This window comes from Falco punctatus (assembly GCF_963210335.1).
Source record: "Falco punctatus genome assembly, chromosome: 3".
Taxonomy (NCBI): domain Eukaryota; kingdom Metazoa; phylum Chordata; class Aves; order Falconiformes; family Falconidae; genus Falco; species Falco punctatus.
In genome coordinates this window covers 85,512,083-85,537,884 of record NC_137582.1, presented here as the reverse complement: position 1 = coordinate 85,537,884, position 25,802 = coordinate 85,512,083, and the positions used below count along the sequence as shown (strand labels likewise).

At 46.7% G+C, this 25,802-nt stretch overlaps 1 protein-coding gene across 2 annotated transcripts; it reads right to left on the bottom strand.

The window, feature by feature from the left end:
• Window positions 1-1,838: 1,838 nt before the first annotated feature.
• Window positions 1,839-14,135, bottom strand: ARC (activity regulated cytoskeleton associated protein). Of its 2 annotated transcripts, none has more exons than XM_080380281.1 (2): window positions 8,785-14,135; window positions 1,839-8,378 (listed from the first exon to the last, which is right to left on the bottom strand). In XM_080380281.1, the coding sequence occupies exon 1, from the start codon at window positions 12,301-12,303 to the stop codon at window positions 11,089-11,091; it is 1,215 nt and encodes a 404-aa protein (XP_080236407.1). In that variant the 5' UTR covers window positions 12,304-14,135; the 3' UTR covers window positions 1,839-8,378; window positions 8,785-11,088. The 2 variants fall into 2 exon arrangements, with proteins under 2 accessions (XP_080236407.1, XP_080236408.1); XM_080380282.1 differs by having other exon boundaries at window positions 1,839-8,953; window positions 9,526-14,135.
• Window positions 14,136-25,802: the final 11,667 nt, after the last annotated feature.

The following is a 25,802-nucleotide window of genomic DNA, read 5'->3' as shown; positions in this document are numbered from 1 at the left end:
ATGGGACAGAGGTGTCTTCAGTTTTCATTCCTTCCTTCTCCGTCAGACATTTAATAAATCCCTCTCTCCAACCTCTGCCTCCTCTGGGTCACAACACCCTAGATGTCCCCAGTGACACTAGGACTGCAAGGCACACAGGTTGTAAAAAAGACCTGTTGGCCTTTCACTGGATGGAGAATCATAGAACTGTTTAGGTTGGAAAAGACCTTTAAGGTCAGCAAGTCTGACCATTAACTCAGCAGTGCTAAGCCCACCAGTAAACCACATTCCTAAGTGCCATGTCTACATGGCTTTTAAATGCCTCCAGGGATGGTGACTCAACCACTTCACTGGGCAGCATGTTGAAACGCTTGACAACCCTTTCAACAAAGAAATTCTTCCTAATATCCAATCGGAACCTCCCCTGTGCAACTTCAGGCAATTTCCTCTTGTCCTACTTTTTGTTACTTGGGAGAAGATATCAACACCCACCTCATTACAACCTCCTTTCAGGTAGTTGTAGAGGGTGAGAAGGTCTCCTCTGAATCTCCTCCTCTCCAGGCTAAACAACCCAAGCTCCCTCAGCTGCTTCTCATAAGACTTGTGCTCCAGACCCTTCCCCAGCTCCGTTGCCCATCTCTGGACACATTCCAGCACCTCAATGTCTTTCTTGTAGTGAGGGGCCCAAAAATGAACACAGGGTTCGAGGTGCAGCTTCATCGGTGCTGAGCACAGGGGGCAATCAATTCCCTTGTCCTGCTGGCCACACTGTTTCTGATACAAGCCAGGATGCTGTTGGCCTTCTTGGCCACCTGGGCACACTGCTGGCTCATGTTCAGCCAGCTGTCAGCCAGCACCCCCAGGGCCTTTGCCTCCAGGCAGCTTTCCAGCCTCTCTTCTCCAAGCCTGTGGTGTTACACGGGGTTATTGTGACCCAAGGGCAGGACTTAGCACTGAGCCTTGTTGGACCTCATACAACTGGCCTCTGCCCATCGATCCAGCATCTCCAGAACCCTCTGAGATCCCTCTGCAGAGCCTTCCTGCCCTCCAGCAGATCAACACTCCCACCCAGCTTGGTGTTGTCTGCAAAATTATTGAGTGTGCACTCAATTGCCTCATCCAGACTGTCGATAAAGGCTTTAAACAGGACCATGCCCAGTACTGAGCCCTGGGGAATACCACTTGTGACTGGCTGCCAACTGGATTTAATTCTGTCCACCACCACTCTTCGGGTTCGGCCATACAGAAAGTTTTTTACTCAGCACAGTGCACACCCATCCAAGCTATGAGCAGCCAGTTTCTCCAGGAGAATGATGTGGAAGATGGTGTCAAAGGCTTTCCTAAAGTTCAGGTAGATAACATCCACAGCCTTTCCCTCATCCACCAGGCAGGTCATTTTGTCATAGAAGTCATTCAGTGTCTAAGTTCAGCCTGAATATGCACAGCAGCTCAGCAGTTGTACACATCACCGTACAAGCACGCTGTCTGCATGCTTAAAAAGAGCAGTCACAGGTATACAGTGGTTAGGTCTTGCTTCAGGCTTACATTATTCTGTAACCAAGAAAAGAATTATTTATTTTGAAAATTTAACCAGCTGACATGTCAGATGGATGTCTTAGTGTCCATCAAGCCCTGTGAATGCTTTTGGCTGCTGTTATAGGGGTAATCTAGCCAAGCTAAGCCCAAAAAGTGCCTAGGCACATGGCAGTCCTTGGGTTGAATTTGTCTCTGGTTTCCTGGTAGAGTATGGTAGGTCAGGACCAAGCCTGGAAAGTGTGTTTTTAGATGGGGCACTGACTGCAAACAAGATAGTTTTGGGTAGCATCAGGTTGCTGAGATGTCTGCCAAGCTGTGGAGACCACTGTGGGTTGGAGCAAGCCCAGGAGCCAGCTAGCTATGTGAATGGGGGTAGAGTGACCCCAGCATTTCTTCTGTTTCCCTGAACATGGTTAGTGCGTGAAGTCCCTCCCAGGCCTTCCTCCACCAGAACAGTGCTAAAGGAACCCCTGTTCTATATAGAAAGCCTGCTTTGGTAGTGCCCTCTCCTGGCCAGGTTTCTAGGATCACTCCATATGGCATGAAAAATATCCCTACAGTGCTTGTGAGTTTCTAAAGACAATTTTCAGGCAAGACACTGACAACTGGGGAGCCAAGGTGGGGAAGTGCTTTTCTTAGTATTTCAATGTGCCTGTCTTCACTGAGGGCTCTTTCACACTGTTGTCATCTTCTCCTTAACCATGGGTTTGATGCAGGACCATAACACAGCCAGCTGCAGGGAGGGCTAGATGAGTGCAGAGGGTGGACAGGTTACAGCTGAGGTCCTGAGCCAGTGGGAGATGACAATACAAACCACAGTCACTAATAGTCTACATCTGTCTCCACAGCACTGTAGAGGAATTATAGAGGAATGAAGGCAGGTTAATTAACATTGATAATATACAGCTGTGGGCTGGCTTCAGAGGCTTGGCTGATGTGGATAATGTGCAGCTGTGGCTGGTTCCTGTGAAGTGGTTAAATAGCTCTAAGGGGTACAGGAGAGAGGGAGTGGATGAAGAGTACCCTGGAAGAAGCAGAGGGAGGAGCAAGAGTGCCTTGGATGTAGGAGAGGCAAGAAGCAGAGCGGACTGGCCTGAAAAGGATGAAAAAAAAAAAACAACAACCCAAAACTCAGCATGGACAGAAGCTGAACTTCTGAAACCTTGTGGGGAGGTTTATGGCTGTGCTGGGGCAAGACACAGGAACTACTTACTGAAGGTAACCTGGGATGGAATGGTAAAAGCTTTGTTGTAGTGGGCCAGTTTTGATAGTGCTGCAACACAGCACAACATGCACAGGTTTGCAATCCAGATCATGTCAGCAATTCCAATTGTTCTCAGTCCCTTTTTTTCTACTTCAAGATGAAACAAGCACAAAAGGACCTTGAACTCCAGGGTGGGATATAACTGAACATCCTCATAGAGCACCTTGAGGACAGTACTGATACAACTGCTGAAACTGAGGATGGTCTTTAAGGCTTAAACCAAACATAAGTTTAGCTGTGAATTTGGGCCCTCCAGTGAGTGGATTTGTAATATTTCAAGTGTATAACATAGTATCTGTAATCCTGGTTACAAAAAAAAGATTGCTTCTCAACCCTGTTGAGAAAGCAACTTCATTTTGAGTAAGGAAGCGACTCACACCTTTCTGATGACATACACAAAGCTCTGTGTGAAGCGTGTAGCACAGAGGATGTGTTTTCTTGCAACAAGGGAAATAATGGATTATTTTTATTAGTTGAATAGTCAAATGAGGAGAGGGGGGAAAACAAGGCAAGGTCAAGTCAGGAAAGAAACTCTCCTAATATCTCAACGGATTAAATTGAACATGAAAAATAGGTTTCTTCTTACACCAGCTTGTCACATGTCTCTGAATCCCAGAACAGTTTCTTCCACTTCTTTTTTTTTTTTTTTTTAGAAGTTTTCTAGCCTTCCTGACCACACCACACCACCCAGTCCCTTGTTTCTTGTGTGGATTACAAGTTGAAGTCAGTTTAAGTAATGCTTTTTTGGAAAAAGTCAAAAAGGTTCATCTTGAAAATGTCAAGATTCTGTTCCTTTAGAAAAAAAGAAATACTTCATGTCAGCAAGTGGTTCTGTAAGCTTCAGGATGACATAAAATCTGATTTTCTAGTGACTTATGGCATGTGTTTCAATTCTTTTGGCTGAACACATTCAGTCTGTGCCTATGTGAGAGCAATGGAACTGTCCTCTATTCAGCATCTCCATATCAGAAACATGTAGGCTTCTGGTGACTTTGGGAGTCTCTGGTTTTGCATGATACAAGTTAATAGGTTGAAAGTTAACAAACGTGCAGGGGGGAAAGACTGAAACACACGCTGCCACTGCATGATCATTTTAAGTTTCAGAAACAGGGTCATAACTATTCCTAAATGTAGCTTCAAAAGTTATGAAGATGTTTGCCCCTTTGACAATAATCAACTACCATTTTTTTTCACCTAAACCTGTTTGTGATTTAAGCCCAGTTTTGCATATAGCAATTCTCCTTTCAATTTTTAATGGTTAGATATTGGCTGTAAAAAGCATGTCACCTGCCTGCAATTCGGACTTAGTACAAATTAGTATCTGTGGGAATAGGACTAAGATAGCATCCTGCTCCATGATCAAAGTGAGCACCCAGAGCTCACCAGAGCATCGTATTGACGTGATAAGTGGAGCCATTATAGCCGATTGTGTCAATAATGAAAGTTCCACAGCCTCCCTAATTACACATTGCTTTGCTGGAAAAAGTGGCTCCAGGGGAGCAGGTAGGCTATGCACAAACACAGCCTGCCTGAAAAGTCAATAAATATGATTTACATGACTGACCGGTACAATCACTTTGGTTAAAAAAAAGAGATAAAAGGAAGAGGGAAAAAGAGAGACAATAAATATTTCATATAAAAATGCAATACTCTGAGAAGGTCCACCTTAGCACTTTCTTTAAGCTGTCCTGAATAAGCAAATTAAGGAGCTCATCAGTATAGCCATGATAAAGAGAGAAGGGGAGGAAAAAATTATCAAATAAGTGTGAATTAGTGGGGTTTTTTTCTCAATTCTGTAAGTTCTTGACCCCATATGCCTTTTCCACCATTCACATTTATGAATAGCTCTGCATTTTAGATCACGCCCCAGAAAACACAGGGATGGCTCCCGCTTTGATTTTGGAGGGGGTTTCAACTAGTGTTAGCCAGTTAATCCATCACTGTGCTATGTCTATCCCAGGTGACTCCGTACTGATAAAGCCAAGAGCAGTAATAAGGCATTTCTTAATTAAGTGAAGGTGTAGGCCTTGTGACTTTCTAGAGATTTGCATTTGGAACTCTCAGAAAGAAAGTAAATAACAATTATTAGATTCAGATTTGGAAGGCTCTGGAACAAAATTGGAAACTTTCCCAGTTTATCCATCACAGACTGGTGTTCACAAGCCTCATCTATCTTTCCCCATCTCCCTCAACAGGTCATCCCCATCTTGTCCATCTTTCTCCACCATAACTCGGCCATCAGTCCTCCTCACCTCTCCATACTGAACTCTCATTGTCCCTTGTCTCCTTGCCCTCAGATCTCCTCAACTGAAGCAACCACTGATCTTGTATCACTGAAGCTGTGGGAGTGGACCATGTAGGGATGGATGATGACGAGAACGTATGTCTCTATAGCATTTTTTTAAGTTTAATTCCCACAGTATACAGTGGAGTTCTGCCCCCCTCTACTGGAAGAGCTCAGCACCTCCAGCTGAGCAGCTCTTGCTTTTTGATTTGCAAGACATCGGGTTGGTCCTTGTAGGAGACCCAGCCCTTTTGCCATGTCCATAGAACACTCAAAGTCTAACCCTGCTTTCCTGACCAATCTTGCCTGTACTGTCCAGGGATGGGATGACCTGGCTGCACCCTTGTTTCTGGTCTGTCACCTAATGCCTGTTTTTCACCTCTTTACTGATGACAGTAGTTAAGGTCACAAAAGCAGAGTTCAGCTGTGGATCCAAATTGTATCTTCAAAGTTTCTTTTTCAGTCTGGATAAGGGCTTGTAGTTGAATAAGCTGTAAAGAGCTGAAGGCACAAAGGTTAGCAGCTGTCCTTTAGGCATTTTTGGCCATCAGACTGTTCTGCCTTTCCAACCTGAGCTCAAAAGGTCAATGCACATTTAGTGCCTGCTGTGAAAGGAATGAGCATGTTTGTTTCTCCAGCTGGCCTACCCAAGTGCATATTACCACCTGCACCACACTTTGGACTGCCAGTCCTAACACCGTCTTTGTTGGCAAGAGACCAGATACGAAGCAGGGAAGGGGGGCTAAATACACCTGAGTGCAAAACCTTCTCAGAAGAGAAAGCTTTGCAGAGGCAAAGCAGAGTCCTCTGTCCCCATGGATTGAAGGTCTTTGGGGCCAGAACTTTGAGCCCAGCCCACCATAAAAACACTCATTTCAATTTAAAACACTGAGCTACATCCCCTGCTATGTTGCCTTCCTCCAGTCCCAATGACCCAGGGGTGTTTTATAGGTAAAGAACCCGAGGAATGGAGATTAACCTTGCTGTACGAGACTGCACCAGGTTGCAAAGCACCAACCTGGTAGTAGCTCCTGGGTCTCCGTGCTGCTGAGTGCTGTTACTTCTGACTGCTGAAGTCTTTTTGAATATCAGGTAGAGCTGATTCAGGCTTAGCAATTCTTCACCTTGCCCTGACTTGCCTCAGTTCTTCCATACATATTACACCTCAAGCATCGATGGGAATGTGATTGTCCTCTGTTTCAATAGCCTTTCTCTTAGCTGTACCCAACAAGAGCCCTGCACAATCCACAGTCCTACAAGGGACCGTTTCTCCCAGCCTCATGGGCTGCATTTAACTCAATCTGAGATGTCAAACAACCCTCTTAAAATACCTCCATATTTTCTACATCCAACCCCTCTTCTTCAAAGGCCCAGTACATTTCACTTTTATGTCAATCATCTGCTTTTGCCAAGAAGGAAGATTTTGTGAGTCAAGTGAGCCCAAACAGCTGACAAGACCAAATCTTCAGAGAGCAATAGACATTTGAGCCTCCCATGAACCAATGAAGAAAGACAAGAAAGCAAGGCACAAAACAGTTGAAGCAGATATTTCAAAGTTTTATTGTATAAATCTACAAAAGGCTTTGCTACAATAGCAAATAGAGAGTAGCACTATTCTATTGGCAGGTTCTAGTGGCTTGGTGTGATCTTGTAACTCCAACATGACACATGAGGAATAAACTGCCTGATACAGTCAGATCTAGGGCAAGTGATGTCGGCTTACAAAGACCTTTTGGCTTCAGCCTCTATAACCTGTAGCGATTCAATGTGTTTGCCTTTAAACAAGTTTTTTTTAATTAATAATATCTCTAGTAAAAATAAAAACTCTAAAGTAGTTTTTTCAGAGTTAAATGTAAAATTTTTTAAGGGATGAAATCTGCTAAAATCTCACAGACACAAAACATACACACTTCTTCATCCATGTGACTCTGCCCCAGGAAAATAAACTACCAGTCCTTCCTGGAGAGGCTGGTAATATAAACCAGGGTGCTACAAGTAAAGCTCCAATCTGCTAGGAGCAGTAGTTAAAATAAAATCAGTCCAGGAAATTCAGTTCTGCACACTCCAAAAAGTCAGCCGAAAGTGTATAAACCTCAGGACCAAATGACCAATAGCACAAACAAATTAATTCATTAAAAAGGCAGTAAAGTCTATGGAAAAATAAAATGCCTATTGAGGCAGTCAAGCCCCTTGAAAGGTACTGTGGAAATTAAGCACCTCAGAATCAAACATAATTTTGACCTTGAGATGATACCTGTGAAGTCTGCCTTTAAGTGGTTTTATATAATTTTCCAGTCCTGGACATTTCTGCTGAGCATTGTTGGAATGTACGTTAGGTCTCATTGGATTAGTTCAAATACAACAAAACACCACAGAATTTAGTTAGGTGGATTTGATTGCTCAACACACATACACCTGCACACACCCGCACTGACACACACACAAGCATACCCGGGGCAGTTGGCTCTGGAACAGAGAGGAACCATCTGGACCTCTTCAGTTGAGATGTGAACCAAAACTGTCTTGTTCAACTCACTCAAGCTCTTGTCTTTTGCAAATCTTTGGCACACTCTGGGTCTGGATGGAAACAGTCATGCCAAAGCCAGCACAAGAACCCCAGTTCTTGCAGTAACTCTGGCCCATGCAGATCCAGGAAGCGCCTGCTGGCTCACAAGACTTTCCTTTCCGGCAAGACAGTTGGCCCAGTTGTGCAGGCTCAAGCAGTTCAGACAAGCATCTGGGCCACAGGATGCTTCTCCGAACCTACAGAGCCCTTTGAGGTTTGAAACTGATACCCGCATGAAATGAAGCTACCCTCAACTCAGGAAAAACAGAGTCACAGCATTAACAGCATGGAGGGTTCGTAGCCTAGGTAGGGTCAGTCATTTGACAAAGTTAATCAGAAAAGTTTTTAAAGTGATAATCTAGTGAAGTTTTCATTAGGTGAGTCCCAGTGGCCCCAAACTGCAGAGGTATAGAATGATCTCAACAGACAGTCAATACAAGCCCAGCACTCTTGCTGTCCCCAAAGCCCAGACTTGATTCTTCTGTTCTGCCCTTTGGTTTCTCTTTCCATTCTCAGCACATTCTTCTGTTGTTGGAGTACCTGGACCAGCTCAGACTTTTCTTTGTCCTGTTGGAAGTGGCTTCTGTCTTTCATTCTGGCTGTCAGCATCTGGAACACGGCGTTGCACTGCATGGGAGGGTCTTTGGTGTGTGATTTGCCCTCTGTCTTCCTGCAGCACTCACTTCTCCCCTGGGAAAGCAGTACTCTTGGACACAGAGAAGGAAACTCAGAAACAGCAGCAGGGATCTCTGTAAATAAATAAATATAAAAAATGCAGCAGCTCTGGTTAGATATCTAAAGGTTAGAGTACAGGGGATTTCTCAGGAGACGGGGTTAAATTCAGCTGTGCTCACTAGGTTTCTGCAGCCTGGAGATGCTGGTAGGTATTGGTGTCTAAGCATTTGCCAAAGGTCCATCAGAAAGAAAGGCATGATGTGCACTGCCCCCAGAGCATTAATTACTGGGGCTGGTGTTTGGGTTCCTACATCAAGAAGCAGAAATCCCACCTACCTGGTGGTGCCAGTCTCTTGCAAGTATTGGGGCTGAGGTCTCAAGACCAGCACAGATATTTGCACCCAGGCTGTTCACTATCTCAGGTCAGGGCACTGGGGAGGCTAAGAAAGGGCCCCAAAAGGTAAGATGAGAGGTAAATACCTGTGTCAGTCTTTCCTTCGGACAGTGGATCCAGCAGTTGGTGGCTAGGGATCCTGACAGCAGGTCTGATGTTGAATACTTGGTGTTGAAGCTTTTTCTCTTTGGCTTTCCTTCCAAATCCAGAGCACTGTGAAGTGATTTCTTCTCAGAGGAGGATCTGAGTGAGTCACTGTAACCAAGAGAAAATAATGCTTGTAGTGCATGGCCAGCTCATCCTCAGCAATGACACCCACTTCCCTATCACTCATCCCAGGTCATTAGAAATGCTCCCTTCTCTGCAGAGCTGCTGTCAAACTAACTCGCTCTGAAAAAGTGAGAGGAGAGCCCCCACTGTTCCTGAGACCAACGGACTTCTAGCAAGGGAGCAGCACAGACATGCACCTCCTTTGGGCTGTGTGTGGACCTGTGGTGTGTTGTCACAGATAGGGACTCAAGCCCAGAACTTCATGGGGCAGGTCCTTGGGCTAGACTAGTGAAGAAGCTTCCCATTTCCTCCCCCTATTAATCAGAAAGTGCAAGATACTGTCCTGCTTGGAAACTTTTCCCACTCACTGTGCTTTAGTTTCCTTTGACTGGCTCTCTCTTAAGCTTTCTTCAAACCCTAATTTGTCACTTACAATGCTTCATATCCCATTTCAGATTTTTTTTTTTCCTATCTCAGTGCAAGATTCCTACTGGATGGGCTATGGCTAATTTACGTTTGAGGAGTGCAGAAAAGACAGTGTCAGAAAGTTGCCTTACCTTCAGCCTCTTGGAAGGAGGCACACCGAAGGCCTTCAAAGTCGCCAGTGCCACATGTCACTGCTGCTGTGGAGCCAAGAGCATCCCAGGGGCACTCCTGTTGCTGAATCTCTGCTGCATCTCTTGCAGAGGTGTTGTTTATTTGGTCTGGTGGTGAATGCAGATGATGCTCAAGATGTGTCCAGCCACAAGAAGCTTTGAAGAGCCAAAATTCTTGAACATGACTTATAGCAGTTTCATCTCAAAGTCCTATCATGAGACATTAGCCAAAGCAAGGTGGACGCTGAGCGTGTCTCAACATGGAAGATGTCACAGAGTCCAAGTCTGTCTCCATCCATGGCAAGATATTGTAGAAAGTTCTTTGTGAACAGAAAATGCTCTGTCCTCAGGTGCTCCAGGACAGGGGTGCCAGGCTTCCCAAGAGCATTTTGAGTCTGTGTGAGCAGAAACTCTTTGTTGTGATGCACAGGCTGAAACTGTGCTGGGACACACAGCTCTCCTATTCACTTCTTTTTGCTTTTACATGGCAAAAGCTTCTTTTGTCTCCACACATCAGCATGGACTCGATTTGCTGCTCTGGGGATATTTTGCTCTGGATTTAGGATGTGTTTGTTTGTTTCATTCAAAGTATAAGGATTTACTTCCCTTAACCCCCCCACACCCTCTCAAAACAGCTCTGGTGCCTCCTCTCTCCACATTGACACCCCCTATTCTGTGAGAGGAAGCAGACTGCTTCTTCAATAAATGAGCTCAGAACTTAATTTGAAACTCTGTTTCCTGCTGAATGCACAGTATAATGTGCAGAGAAAGGGCAAAATTTGCCTCTGCACTGCAGTGGCCTTGATTGGAGTGAACAAAACCTAAGACAAGTAAACTGGTAAGAGCCTCTTGAGAGGAAAAACATTAAAGCAGGTAATAGGTGCAATGAAATGAAAAACACTAAAAATAATTCACATTCTTAAAGATTTCAGTTCCTGAAGTATAGGATTTCTTCTCATTAAAAAAAAAAAAAAAAAAAAAAAAAATCCTTTGGAGCAAGTAAGAACAGGAGATTGACAGGTTAACAGAAGTCCTGTGGTAAATCATAAATGGCCAAGGGTCAAAAGAAAGATGTCTCCTCAGGACAGGGACACCTCTTTAGAAGAGGGAGGAGGGAAGGAGAAGGAGAGATCCAGATGGGTAGGAACCCTCAGCCAATTGCTGCACTTATATGAAGTCCTTGAAAGCTGCCAGTGTTACGCGGCTGCCTCTGAAGTTGGGAATTGTCTCTAGTTTCTTCTCAGGGATCTCATAAAATTGTCTGTTCCCCAGAGTGGTGCAAGCAGTATCTCCAGCACCCCCATATTGCATGGCTCAGGTGAGGTGGGCAACCACATCCTAAGGTGCCTCTCCCCCATCGCCTCCCTCCCCCCACAAGCAAAGTTAATTCCTCTGCTATGGGCTGTTGGACTGAGGACACCTCATGTCTCGTCTCAGCCAGAACCTCTCTCCAAGGAGAAGCTTTCTAAATATGCCCCCTTCTCCCTTTCATGTAACCCAGACCGCTGCATCCCTTGGACTAGCTCATATGACAGTAGCTGGTGGGCTAGGGGGCTCCGGTTGAGTCCCATTGCTCGGCACAGGGCTGGCAGTGGTTGAGGGAGGCACGCTGTCCACAGAATCTCCTGACTGAATTTCAGGGGTCCTCTGTGGGCTAGGCTCCTCAGAGTGGTCCATGTTGCCTTGGACTTCCTTCCCTCTTTGGATCAGCTGCTCTAAGGTCTTGGGCAAGGGGTAACTCAAGAAGCGCTTCAGTTTGGGCTGGAGGGTGCCTACCACATACTGGATAATTTCCTCCTCATCTGCATCAACATAGAGGGTCTGGTACAAGTCTCTCTTGCGCCAAAGGAACTGGTCCAGGGGCTCCCCCTCTTTCTGGGGCAAATCCAGCTCCCTTTTGATAGCATCCCTAGTCAGAGTCCCCTCACTGTATTGCAGGAACTCCTTCTTGAACTCAACCCAGTTCTTGACAGAGTCCTGCTTATATTCCCACCACTTTTTAGCTGGGCCATTCATGTGGTTTTGGATTTGAGACAGCCAGTACTCCTCTGTTCCACCCACCTGCTTTAAGTATTCCTCCAAGTGGCTCAAGAACTCCCGGGGATCCTCAAAGACCTGAGTCTCCACTGGGGAGGCTGGAGCATCCTCTGACACAGAGACCCACTGGTAGGAGTCATGGGCCTGGGGGATGCTGGGCACCTCCCCAGGAGGAGGGGTCAGTGCATACATTTGGCTCATATCAAGGGCATAGTCATAAATCTCCCCCTCACCTGGCCGTATCTCTGGGCCTCCCACCCCAACGGACACAGTCTGCTTGCCATGTTCCCCAGGGCAATATTTGCCTCCCATGGACTCCAGACGGTCTGCCCACTTCTCTAGACGGAAAAAGACTTCCTTCCAGACATTCATCTCTCGCTTGACCCATCTCTCTAGATGGGCAATGGTTTCCTGGCATCTGGCCAGGCAGGCCTTGATGGACTTTTTCCATCTTTGGTTATCAGTTGGGACATGGTCCTCCAAGTTATTCTCTAACTTCCCCACCGATTTCTGCAAGCCTTTCAGCTCGCGCTCCACCTGCTTGGAGACCTCAGACAGGAGGTGCCGGTGGGTCCTCCTGACATGCTCCAACATTTCTGCCCTGCATTTCCCTATCTGCAGGATCACATTGGGCTTGTTGGCAACTCCACGGTGCCCCTGGAAAGAGTGGATGCCTGCACTGGTGACATTATCCAACTGCATGGCTCCGACTGTGCGAGTTTCAAACACGGAAAAGACTGTTGTAAACCCTGGCACTAGACCTGGCTCCCAAAAACCCCACCACAACACTTTCTGAAAGACACACAGAGACTCCTAAACCCCCCTCAAAGGACTTTTTCACACAAACACAACCAAATCAGATATCACCGCAGAGCAAGATGTTCGGTCCCCGTGGATCCCAGAGAGAGTTGTAGGCAAATTTCTCCCAGTGCCTAGCTGGAAACGCTGGTCTCATGTGCTCAGGGTGTCCCAGAGAGAGCCAGGATCCTCCAGGAACAAGGATAGGAGTTGGCTAAGACATCCAGCCCCACACGCGTGCCCGCTACCTGCTCATCCGGAGCTGAGAGTCTTGAACGGCAGAGAGTCCCCGCTGGAGAAAAACACACAGATATGCACAGAGAAGCTGGAGGCTGCTGCAAAAATCCTGGTGATTTCTCCTCGGGTAAACTTGGCGAGTCAAAAATGCTTTCACTAGAGATGCAAGAGCTGCTTCTCTTCCCTGTCTGATCTGCCACTAGACCAGGCTCCTCCGTCTACTTATACCCCACACAGCTCAACACGTGGGTGGTGCCCTGCCTCCTCTCGCACGCTCGGCGCAGCGTTCATTGGAGGAAAAGCAAGGCTGGTGTCTGTGGCAACCCAGATCTTGGCAGCCTTCCCTCGCTTCCCACCCCCTCACGCACACCCCCAGACTCGACGCGAGAAGCACTTGAAAGGTGCTGGAGACAGTTGGATAGATGGATGAGTAATCGCACCTTCCGCCTTTCAGATTGCAGGAAAAACACTTATTCATTCGACAAGTATTTACTCAGCAAGGTCATCATTAGCATGCTGCCCCTGGCAGGACTCGCGGAGGGGGAGAAGAGGAGGAATTCAGTGTGTCATACCAAGACAGACGCCCACGGGCCCCCGCACACCCTCACATGTGTATGTGTACACACACACACACACACAGAGTGAGCTCACTCCTAATGTAAATGCTTGGAAGTGATGGCAACTCAGCAGGGGGGGGAGAGAAAGAAAAAAAGAGGAGGGGGGAAGGAGAGGGGGGAACACTCAAAGGAGCCACTTCAGCACAAATTGGAGCACGCTGGACTTTCTAATGCACTAGTAGGTGGGAGTCATCCCCACTGCTTAGCTGCACCAGACCAACTGCTATCTTGGGAATATTCGGTAAGGGAGGGGGATGGCATCCTGGTTTTTACACCAAATTAAATCCACCCATCAAAAGCCTGTTCTGTACTTAGCTTGAATCAGATGCTTAATCAGTTAGCCAACCCACAAGCGCAGATGAAGCTACATTTGTTCTTTGCTCTTGACAAAGCAGGAAAAGCCAACCATAAAAGGAGTCCCCGGGTCTTATATAAGCCAGAGATAAAGGATTCCCTAAGAGAGTTCCCTGCCGGAACACCCTTGGAGGGGTGCTGAGGACATCTGGGGTTTCTTGTTGCCTCCCAGTGACAGTGGCTGGAGGCAGTGGGATGCTGATTCATGAATATCAGCTAAAAAGGGATTTCAAGCCTGTTGGCAGTAGGGAGGTGCCTTGCCTCTGCTCAGGATGGTGGGCAGTGTGCCAGGGAGGTTTAGGATGGGTGCCTGCTTCCGCAGCTCCTAGCCATGTGCTTCCTGGTGGGACTGCAGCCAGCCTGGGGTAAGAGTGAGATGCAGAGGGGACAGATGGCCTTTGAAGTGAACCCCTGTTGAAAGGAGGTCTCGGTGACCTCATGTATGTGGTTAAAGCAGAGTCCCCTTGAAGAAAACTGGTTGTGGCTAAGCTGAAGGGCATGAGGGACAGGGATCAGGACTCGCCCCCCCGCCCCATATCTATGTGCTGCAGGAAGGGACATATGTATTCCCTACCAGCTGGTGGTACGTGGAGAAATGCTACTGTCATATGATTCTCAGGAGACAGGAAGGTTATTTAGGGTAGCAGCAAGCTGACGTAGAAGGGCTGCATGGTTGGTTGAAGGTGGGGAGTTACAGTGAGTGGGGAAAGAGACAAAAAGCCTGAGGGTTTAAATGCAGGATTTCTGATTCAGCAGACCCTCACAATGCCATTTTATCCCACACATATATGATTATAGTGATATATATCACTGACAGAGAAATATGCCCTCTGCCTTGCTTACTTCTCCACTTTCACCCAGCCTTCCTAAGCATGAGATTTTTGTGCATCTGTGTTTGTGTTTAGAAAGGGTCAAATCATGATGCCAGTCATCTGAGGGGTTGGGACAGATCTAGAGCCTTTTATGCTGCTATCTCTATACCCCAAAGTTCACCTTAAACCTGCATTGCCAGTAAGAGATCACATGAATTGGGAGAGACTGTGCACTCACTGTATCTCTGGATTGGTGTAAAGATATTTTTCAGAAAGCTTGTCATGCAGGATCCCCAGAAATGGCCCTTGAGAGATTTCCAGTGGGTGGGGACAGGTTATAGACTGGATTTAACTTTGCAAGGTGGCCTGGTTTCAACTTCAGCTTGTCCCATCAAATGCCAGAGCCTGGGATGAACTGGCTATAAAACCTACTCCTCCAAATCTGTCTCTTTCCACCCCATGACACTTTCCATTCTCCCTCAGTTTTCATTCTGGAAGGATTCAGCACTTGAATGGCCTCATTTGGCACTTAGACCTGGTCATAGGATCCCAGGATTGTCATGGCTGGAAGGGACCTCAGGAGGTTTCTAGCTTAATCTCCTACTCTAAGTTGACTCAGCTACTGGATCAGACGATGTTGTTCAGGTTTCAGATACTGAAAACCCCAGGGATGGGGATTGCCCAACCCTCTCTGAGAAACCTGCTCCACTGCATGACTGTCCTGAGAGGGAAAGCCTTTTTACTTACACCTAGACTGAGTGTTTTAGTTTATTTAAATTAAATAATTAAAATTGTTTTAATTTATACCCAAAGTCTCTTGTCCTCTCACCAGCCAGCTCTATGAAAAGCCTGGCTCTATTTCCTTGATGAACTCCCCACACGTACAGGAGACCGCTATTAGGTCCTCCCAAAGCCATTGCTTCTCCAGGCTGGACAAGCCCTGGCCCCACAGCAGGCACCAGGCAAGTGCTCTAGCCCTGACGATCTCAATGACCAGTGCTGAACTCATTCCAGCTGATGAATGTCTTGTCCTAAGTGGCCTAAACCTGGCTGCAGCAGCTACATATGGACTAATACATCCTGAGTAGAGGGGGATAATCACTGCCATTGACCTCCTGACTGTACTCATGCTCCCACAGCCCAGGATAATTTTTTTGCTGCCAGGACACACTGCTGGATCCTACTCAGACCACTGTCCCCCAGAACCCCCAGGTCCGTTTCTGCCAGCCAGTTGCTGCCAGGGACTCTTTCTTCTCAGGCACAGAATTTGCCCTTATTAAATGCCATAATGTTGGGGTTTTTTTGTCCATTTGTCCAGCTTGTCCAGGTCTCTAGGTTCATCTCATTCAGTAACCTTTCCACAGAGCTCTCCTCCTAATCTGTGTGCTCTTCTTCTGTGGAGGTGGTGGGGGAGACAGGATAGGCGAGGAGAAACGGGGGTTTTCCTTCTGGACCTGCTGGGGAATGACTTGCTGATTAAGATGTAGTGATAAGCATTTTCATTGTATTTCTAATTAAAGTAAGGTGCGTGGGTAGAGGAGGAGGAGAGAGGGGAGCCGGAAGCAAAGGGAGGAGGGAGATGTAGAGCACTGGGAGCTGAGGGGGAGAGGCAATTTGAGGCAGGCAGACAATTTCCGGGCACAGAGAGACAGACGGGCATGGAAGGACAAGAGCCATGGACTTGGGCAGGCTGGGGAGGAGGCTGTCATAGCCACAGTCACTTTACCCCAGGGCTTCACAAAGAGGCAGCCACACTTCTGCTGAAATTAGCTGCCTAGCCTCAGAGGACCTGACAAAGGGATGGATGGAGAAGACTGCAGCACATGTGGTCCTCTGGGTGGCCACAGGAGGTCCAAGAAATGAGGGAGGGCAAGAAGAGCGGTAAGGGTGGTGGGAAGTGAGTACGAGGAAGAAAGAAAAAGGGTAATCAGTGAGCAGGGGTAGTTTCTTCCAAAACAGCTGAGCAGGAACAAGGAAGGGAGAGAAAACAGCAAAAGCCACATCTTGTAGCTCAGCAGGGATGGTGTCAGCGTGGGTTGTCTCTTTAGAGCTTCCTGAACATTTTTAAACCACAGTAGATCAGGATCAGACCCCCAAAAAAATGAAAAAAGAAAAAATGAAAAGCCAACAGAATAATTACAGGCAGACAAAAGGAGCGCATGGCAGTGAGCAGCAACAGAAAGCCCCACTGCAGGGAAGGGACCAGATGAAAGGGCCACTGAGTCGCAGCCAGCACTGGCACATTCCCCAGTGCTGTCACAACAGCGCTTTGCAGAGGACATGTGGCACTCGCTTATTGCAGCCATTCAGGGTGCAGGCTTTTGCTGCACCTCGCCTTAGAGCAAACTGGATGGGGTTTGGTTGCTTTTCTTCTGTCAGTATCCTTTTTCTACCTCATCTGGATGAGCGTTTTGCTCAGATCTACCTTATGGCAAGACATGCCACTTCCTGGAGCTGAGCCTGAGCTGTGAGCCAGATGAACCTGGTGGGTGAGTGAGAAGGGGGAGATCCCAGGGCTTGGGAAAGTTTATGGTGCAGCTTAGTTGTGCTGTCTTTTAGTGGCTTATGCTCGGAAGAGCTCTGCTAGATGCTGCATTACCCTACTGTGATGCCAGGGTCCCTTCCCAATTACACACTGCGATGTGCATTGCGTTCCTTGCTCAGAATCACTGTCTGGAGAACCCTGTCTTTCACCAAGGATTCTATAAAGTGCCTGAAGTTAGAAGTCTGAAGTCCAGCATGCAATTAATTCCACATTCTTGCAGGAACTATTTTTTCTACTTGTGAGCAAGGTATTTGCTGTTATTATATGTCTGCTGTGCTAGAATTTTCCTTTATACTTCCAGAACTGCTTCCTCCTCCTAAAAGAAAAAATAAAAGGGAAAAAAACCCAAAACAACCCCACAAAACAAAACAGAATCCCTCCCTTCTGCCTCTATGCCTTTTCAATCTCTATCGATTGTCCTACAGGTTACCAGACAAAGCTGGCCAGTTATTTGTTTGGTAGCAAAACCCTCAGGGAGGGGGAAAAAAATCAAGAGAAACCAAGGTTTTGGACATTTTAATTTATTTTTAAAAAATAAATAGGAGAAGCATAACACATTTAATTTACACCGTATGTCTCTATTCATCCATCTCCAGCACCGGAACACTTTATTGCATTGAAGCTGGCATTCACAACACAGAGTTTCACATTCAAAACACGGTTCACGTCAGTGGCTGCATTGTTCCTGGCCACCCATTGTCCTCCATGGCTGGGGCCCACACGTCAATTGCTGAGAGGGTGGGGAAGGAAGTGAGAAACTGAGGGCAGCCCGCTATCAATACTAACAGTGATCATTATTATTATTATTATTATTATTGTTAATGCTACTCCTTCTGGTGTGGAGGAGCCTGCAAGTTCTCTCCTTTTTTCTTTTCATCTGAAAAGCGCTACTTTGCGGGGAAGATAGAGTGTTTTGTTTTCAGACTAAAAATATCTTCTGCATTTTATAGAGGTTTTTTTTCCCTTATTTAATGGGATGTTTGTTATTTTCGTTTCCTCACTGGGCAAAGGAAATGTTAATGAGTGCCTCCTTGCGCTGCGTTTGCCTCCTCAAAGCTGCCTGAGGCTAAATCAAGAAAGTCAAAGGAGATATCAATATTTTTCATGGCAAGGACCTGAACTCTGCTGTTGGCTGTTACGACCCTCACGAGGTCAACACAAATAGGAAGACTTCTGCAAATGAACTTCATTTTCCTCCTGTGCACATCACTGACAAACTGTTAGAGTAGATTTGTTGTTAGCAAAACAAGCAAGCTCCAAGTTGAAGGGCCTGATTCATACCTGTTTTATGGAATTTCATTTGCCATGTGGCTGAGAGCTGAATCTGACCCACGTTTGGCCGCATGCTTGTTTCTTCCCTATATGCCCCCCTTTAAGGTGCCCCTCTTAAGTGTTCTAGTAAAAGTTTCTGAATTTAGTGCTTTTTCACTCCTTTTCAGCAGTAAAAACTGAAACTCACAGGTCTGCTAAATCAGGAAAAGCAGTGGGGTGGCTGTGAAGCGCACAGCCCTGGTTCATCTCCTGGTGTGGCTTGGCTGACAGAGTCCCACCAGTCCAGGAGAGCTGTGCTTCTCTCCGTCTGTCAGGATGATGTGCCCATGCTGATCTAAGGATTATCTGCAGTCCACAGAGCCAGTCCCACCATCCCCTGAAGCCCTGGCTCTGCTTTACCATTTCTGTCTGGGTTTCATGTTAACACCCCTATGGCAGTGTAAGATGAGCCCAGCAGTGATGGTAGAGGAGCTCTGGGAGATCACAGCCACACAGGGAAAATGGGACATTGTCTTTTTTGGTGGCCTGTTGCCAGGCTGTCAAACCATACCCTTGATCATGTGGTGAGCCAGGGGAAAGATGGGCATCCACATGTCTTTGGCAGTACCAGCTACTCACATGATGGGGAGAGAGTGGTTCAGACTGCCCCATAGCTTACCTGCTCCTGTTCCTCAGAGACATGACATTGTTCCCATGGGTGAGGCTGTGTTGTTAAGCCTCTCCTTCACTTTCTTAGCACCTATGTGAATTTTCCCTCCTGGACTAGGGCACATGGAAAAGGCATTAGGGGTGGTGGGAGCCTGGTTTTCCATCAGTGAAGCTAGACTGGCTCATGGGAAGATTTCCAAGCTGCAAACTCCCTGACACGGTCTGTGGGGAGGAAGAAGCAATGGGAGATTCCTGTGGCCATAATAGAAAATATTGCCTTGTTGTGGTTGTTAGCAGCCAGTCCCAGTCCCACCACAGCCCCTTTTCCCCATCAAATTACATCATCCTGCTCTTTCTGTGAGTGGCAACAGCTCTGTTCCCTTGAGGGGAAGCTAAGGAGTCCTCAGACAAAGCAGGTCTGGATTTATCAGGGATGCAGAAGTCTGTGTGCATGGTATTGTAGTTACCTCCAAAATGTGCAACAGCAACAAAAGCCATCTTTATGTCAACACCTCCATGCTAACCTCATTCTCAAATTCCCTATTTACTTCCCTCTGGCTGATGCCCCCAGCCTGAGTTAGAGAACTCCAGATTCATAATGAGGACATGCTAAGCAGGATTTTTTCCTGTTTTCAGGTTGAAATCCCTTCATCTGCAAATGTCTAAGTTTAGTCTTCTGTTCATCTAAAAAACCTCTTCTCTGCCTGAACCATGGATTGCCTTATCAAATAGATGGGTAGCTTTTCTCTCTTCAGGCACGCATAAACCCCCACTAAATTCTTTATTTGCCCCACTCAGACTGAAATCCCAAGGCATTTTGAAACCTGCCTATGCCAGCCTGGCTAGCATTTGGCCACACAGGTGTCTCTGGACAACATTCCAGGCAGGTTTGAAGCCATGCTCTGGCTAATTTGGCACTAGCGTTTAAACCCAGGTCTGCTCAGTGCTGGGACATTCCTAAAAGTAAAGGAAACATTAAATGCATTATTATAACTTGTTTTGTGGATGTGGTTTGTTTACTTACTTGTTTCTTGTAGTGCTTGGACAGTGATTTCCTCGCCCATGGACCATGAACATCCTTCAATGATGGGGTATGGGATGCTCTACCTCTCTTTTAATAGGAATTTGTGTCTGGCTCTTTGCAGTGGGCTACATGAAAGCATCACAAAGGGCACCAAAAGGACACAAGGTCTTTCCACAGATGCACTGGGACATGAGACTGCTGTTGCCAACCAAAACTGTCTCTCCAGAGCTCTATATGTTGATGTCTGTCAGTTTTCAACTAGCTGTTCTCACAACCATTGTCACCGTAAAGCTGTAAACTAGGCCACCGTTCACCTGTTTTTAGCAATTGTAGCATTCAGGTGACTCAATTTAACTTTTTTCAACTTTTTCTTTTTTGCTTCTCCTTCTTCTAAGCTATTTCTTTTTTTTGTCCCTGTACTGTTCCCCCTGCCCCACCCCCCACGCTCCACCCCACCCCACCCCCGCCCCAGCATCGTTGTTAACAAAGGATTTCCCCTAAGCATCCCTGCTTTTCATTGCTAATCTCTCCTAGCCACAGGGAGCCACAGCTTGAGTCAGTGCAGGAGTTGTGTCCCTTCAGCTCAAGATAACAGCAGAGCAGCTGCCTCACGCGGTAATGGGGAGCCTGCATCACTAATAACGGAAAGGGTAATGTTAGGTCATTTCTGAAGGGAAGCATCCTTATCCCAGCCTAATTCAACCAGCTATTCCATTTCCATTATTTAAGTCCCTGTAAAGGAGAGATGGATAATTAGGGACAGCAGGGTAGCTCAGGGAAAAACGAGGAACGTGACAAGCAAGCAGCAGACTGTACTAATTTCTTCTTTCCAAATGTATGAGGCCCTAAACATCACTAAAAGACATATTAGATCAGGACTAGCAGGAGCTAGGGAGTAAGTTGCTGTGTAAAGCTCTCCAGAAGCTTCCCTTCCCCCCCCCCCAAAAAAAAAAAAAAAAAAAAAAAAAACCCACAAAACAACCAACCTTCAGCACAGTGCCACAGCCACCTGGTACATCACTACCCCCCCACTGGTCACAACTGCTTGGTGATCTCAGGCTGGAAATCACCAGGTCCAGGGAACAAAGCACTGCAAAGGCTTCATATCTCTGCACAGAGAAAGGTCTGTATTTGCGAGCACGCAGCCCATAGGTGAAGGTCCATGTGTAAGACCTATTTAAAGCTTGAGACCTGGAAGGTCCATGGGGCAGGGACTGCAGGTCCTACATGAGGTGCAGTCTGCTCCAAGACATCATGAGGAAGACAAGGACAGGGAAGGAGGCACCCTTCAAAGACAGAAAATTAAGAAGCATACGTCTGGGACAGAAGTGATTCTGACACCAGTTTTCTCCTTGCTAGTGTCTTTCCACGTGATCATAGGAATTTACTCAATCTCCCTTCTCCTTGTAGAGGTTGTCTTTCAATAGGGCTGGTACCAGCTGGGAAGCTGACAGCTAAGAAGGGAACATTTTGTCCCCACAGATCTGTTCAACTTTAGCAAGGCCAAGACTGGAGGGCGGGGGAGGGCTGGGGGGGGGGCGGGGGGGTGGTGGTGGTGAGAAAAAAGGGAAAAAAGAAAAAAAGGGGGAAAAATATCAGAGGTTATAATTGTAGCCAGGGTTATTTATGCTTTATTTTAGTGAAAGATTACTAAGGATTGAAAAATATTTTTTTTAATGTCCCTAGGGCATGACCTGGGGAGAGCTGATCCTGCTGTAGTGCTACGGGGATGGGACAGGCAGCGCTGCCCTCTTGCTGGGCTCCTGATCTCAGCCCAGCAGATGCTGGGGAGGTGGTGGCAGCTCTCTCACAGCACAATAGGATTTAGCTTTCCATGGGTCCTGACAGGAATGTTGCAACAGAAAGAGAGAAGGATCTGGGGGGGAGATGCAGGGGCATCTGGCCAACTGAGCTGATGTTTCTCTGCCGTTTGTCACTGTTTCTCACTGCTTGGCACAGACGGGGGCCTCACCAGTGACCTTCTCTGCAGAACCCCAACCCACGCTGTGGGGAAGGACGTAGTGTCCTGGATTTCCCACCTCACACCCCCATTTTCTGTTTTTCAGCGGTCTGGCTTGGCCGCTGGGAGGAAGGGGAGGGAAAGGCAGCAGCTCCGTATTAATGGGTTCCGTAAGGAGAAGCCGGGCAGAGGTTGGTATCCATCCCCTCGGATGCCCGAGGCGCCCTGAGCCACCCCTGAATGAGACAGTGAGGTGGGTGGGGGTGTGGGGGAGAAGGAGTGAGTGGGAGCAGGGAGAGGGGCAGACAAAAGGGATGAGCAGCGTGGGTACCAGCGATCGGATTTGCTGCACGCTCCTGCCTTTCCCCCATCTGCTCGCCAACAGGGAAGGGAGGCAGCTTGCCGGGTGAGCTTTGCAGGGGGTGAAAATGGGCCAGGGCAGTGCCCCCGGGGCACTACTAAAATATGGATGCTGTGGGCATGGCTCCCCAAATGTGGTGCCTGCTCCAAAGGGTTTATAGCTTCTTTTCCTCCTCCCCAGGCTCTGCATCAGGGAGGAGGAGAGAGTCCCTGCAGTGCTGCTTTGCTCAGAGCCAGGAAGGCTCTCTGAAGTGATGCTCAGGGGGTCTGTGAAGGAGGGGGAAACCCTACGATTTAGAGCTTTACGGCCCCCAGAATGAGCACATGCAGACCCCTTCTTCCTATCCATTGTTTGGTCTCCAAAATCTTCCAACTCCCTCCCCAAGTTTTGCATGGGATGCATGTGAAAAGCATCATTTGTCTACTTGTGTTCATCAAGTCTTGTGAGGGCAACACAATCTCATCAGGGTACCCCCATGTTTCTGCCAGCAGTCATGCAGGGAGCTGACTGAACATCAGCCTCTAGTCAAACCTGTAGTTTGGGGTGTGTGCGTCTTAAAAATCATATTTATGACTTACATTATTAATGAGGAGGATGTCATTGTCCAGAATAGTTAGGGTGCCCTTCCTGGAAAACCACGTTCTAAACACCTCTCTGAATTGTGTTTTCTTCACAACCGGAGAGCTCCAGCCTTCATGTAGCTAACTAGCCATCTTCTGCAAGAGCTTTACCCTTCTGAATACCTGATCAAACATCCATCAGGCCAGACTGCCAGTCTTAAATCTTGGATTACATAGCCCGGGCCATGCATCCCATATCTCACAGAAAAGCTGACACCATCTCCTGCTTATGTGTATTCAGTCACCCACAAAGCATAGGGATCCCACAAGGAGTGACCACGTCTTGTCCTGACCCAGAAGTGTCTCATCAGGGGTTCATCTAAGACACAAGGGTCCAGATGAAGAAGGGATGTACACCCCCATCACCCGAGCTGGCTATCCCTGTTCACCCACCCTGCGAGTGCCGTATTTCTTTGCTCAGCCCCATAAACGGAGGGTTTCCCCATCAGGCCCTGTTAGGTCTGGATGAACTTGTGTTGTGGCCTGGTAGAGTGCAGGGGAGGCCGTGAAGGCTCAGCAGGCAATTACCCAACAACTGCTAGGTAGGGTCCTGCTCTACCTCTGAAAGGACACCTTCCTCCCCTTTATGTGGGGACTGAACGACGAGCACAGAACTTTTTCCTTCTTACTTCCTCATCTCCTCTCTCCAAATATTTGTGCAAATTGCCTGTGGCATTTATAACAACTAAAATTATCTCAGTTAAATAGCTCCACTGTTTTCCTTTGTTGTCTTTTTCTTTCTGGCTTCCTTTCTTCCTTCCAGGCATCTGGAACATGTTCTTTAGACACTCTTTAAAAACAAAAAAACACAAAACAAAACAAAAAACCCTACCCCAAACACTTAAAAGCTAAGACTTATGTAGCTTCAGTTAGGCATTTTTTAGAAACATAGATTAAATAGATAATGTGAAAAATGTGAAAAATAAAAAAATACCCATTCCTCCAGTATTCATCCATAGGAAACAGGAGAGTAGTCTTTGGCTAGACCACCAAAGTCCACCTTTGTGGATTACAAGTCTACTGGTGGTGTAGGAGAAAGGGCTTAAGGGTTGTGCACTGGTTCTGGAGGCGTGCTTGGTACCATGAGGAGGAACATGGCAGTGCTGTTCTTGTGTTCTGGGATTTTCCCCCTGCCTGTCCACATGTTCATCAGAACAGTATCTGGCCCTTTTTATTGACCCCTCAGCTTTGCAAATTCCTTGCCAATCTGTTCTGGGAGAGAAAATTCCTTCCCAGCATCAAATCTGGCAGCTGCCTCATCCCTGTGCCTGACAGCATGAATCACCAAAGTTAAGTAACAAACCCATTTATACATGAAGATACCATCACTGTCCAAGAAATCACTCTTATGCTTTTCAATGTGAAGCTGATTACCGTGGATTCTGCCTATACTCATCTTATTCCCTCTCTTTTGTTCCCTTATTTTTCTCCCAGTAACTTCTGGATGCCTTGCAAAACAGAGAAAAACTTCAGAAGGGGGCTGGGATACCAGGCAGAGTCAGAACATATTTCATAACCTCCAAGAAGAGTTGTTTACTACTAATTTTATAAGTTTCTGGGAAACCTCTCAAGGAGTCTCACCAAAGCATGTTTGGCAAGAACAAGTGGATTACTAATGAGGTAGTGTGCCACCTGGTTTGTGTTTTATTGTCTTAAATAAACCTACATACCCCTACACACTTTAATGCACCTGTTATTTTTACAAAGGTTTTCTTGGTACTGTTTTTCTGCTTTCTTAGTACCCATTTTATTGCTGTGGTCTGCTGACAGTTATTAAAAACGTAATTCCTGAATGCATTTGTTTTATGCTTCTGAAAATAAAGTTTTGATGGGTTGAAATGGCAGTGGGAGATCCATCCTGAAAGAAAGATCTGGGTAAAGCACAGTGCTTTGTCAGTTTGTGGAGGCAGAGAGGGATCTGCAAATGTTATAAAGCCTGGGAAAAGCAAAAGGACTTGTACGCTGAGCATAACTGTAACATTGCAATATCCAGTAACTGGCACAGAACAAATTTACGCTGAGACTTGTGTCTCTCAGTACTTAGCGCCAAGATAAAACTCTCAGACCAGGCGTTCTCCTGCTGTCTGGTCAACCTGGGCTCAGTCAGGACACAACCAAGGACATGACCATGTCCCTCCCTTTTCTGCACAGGTACCCTCATGAAGCTCAGAAAGTTCTGCCTCAAATACCTTCCTTTGCCTGATTGGCAACAGAAATTTGGTGATCACTGACCTCCATTTTTCCAAATTCCACCATCACTCTGAGTGAAATACATCCGAGATCTCTCAGGTCTCGCTCTTTGTATAAGACTCACTAGAGCAAATACTAAAACGTAATTTTCTCAGAAAAGAGTGATTCAGACTTGGGGAGAACTTAAACACCAGGTCTGGGGTTTCTCTCACTGTCTACCTACCAGTCAGTATGTGGGTATCTCAGTACAGGGGAGACTGCAAATATTGACCCAGATCCAGATAATTTTTTTAGGCAGCAGCAGGGCCACAGCCCTTATCCCTCCATCCAAGGTACATGTTTCAAGCACAAGGATACTGTGCATAAGGACAGCAGTGCTGTTATTCACAGCTTGGATCCCTAAAAACCAAGCCTTAAATCAAAATTCTAAAGAACCCATAGTCACACGTGCCCACATACATGTGCCTAAAGAATTGGCTAACAATCACAGCATCTTTTAAACATCAGACTTAAGGAGGTAGAAGGACTACATGACAGGCATAGTTTGGCAGTGGGGCTTCATTAACTTTGTTTTTCAAAGATGCATTTATGTCTCCAAAACAACAATTGAGTTATCTCAGGCCCAATATTCCATCCTGTTTAGCACATCCCCTCACAGCTATTGCAGTAGGTAGCACCCACAGTCCCCTTTGTGCCATCATCTCATTCTTTCTCCAACATATTAAACTGCCATCAAAGATGAGGTTTGCAAACGTAGTTTGTT

What these genes read in the sequence shown, in the direction of transcription:
- ARC (XM_080380281.1), bottom strand. Translation starts at nt 12,303, where the DNA reads ATGCAGTTGGATAATGTCACCAGTGCAGGCATCCACTCTTTCCAGGGG.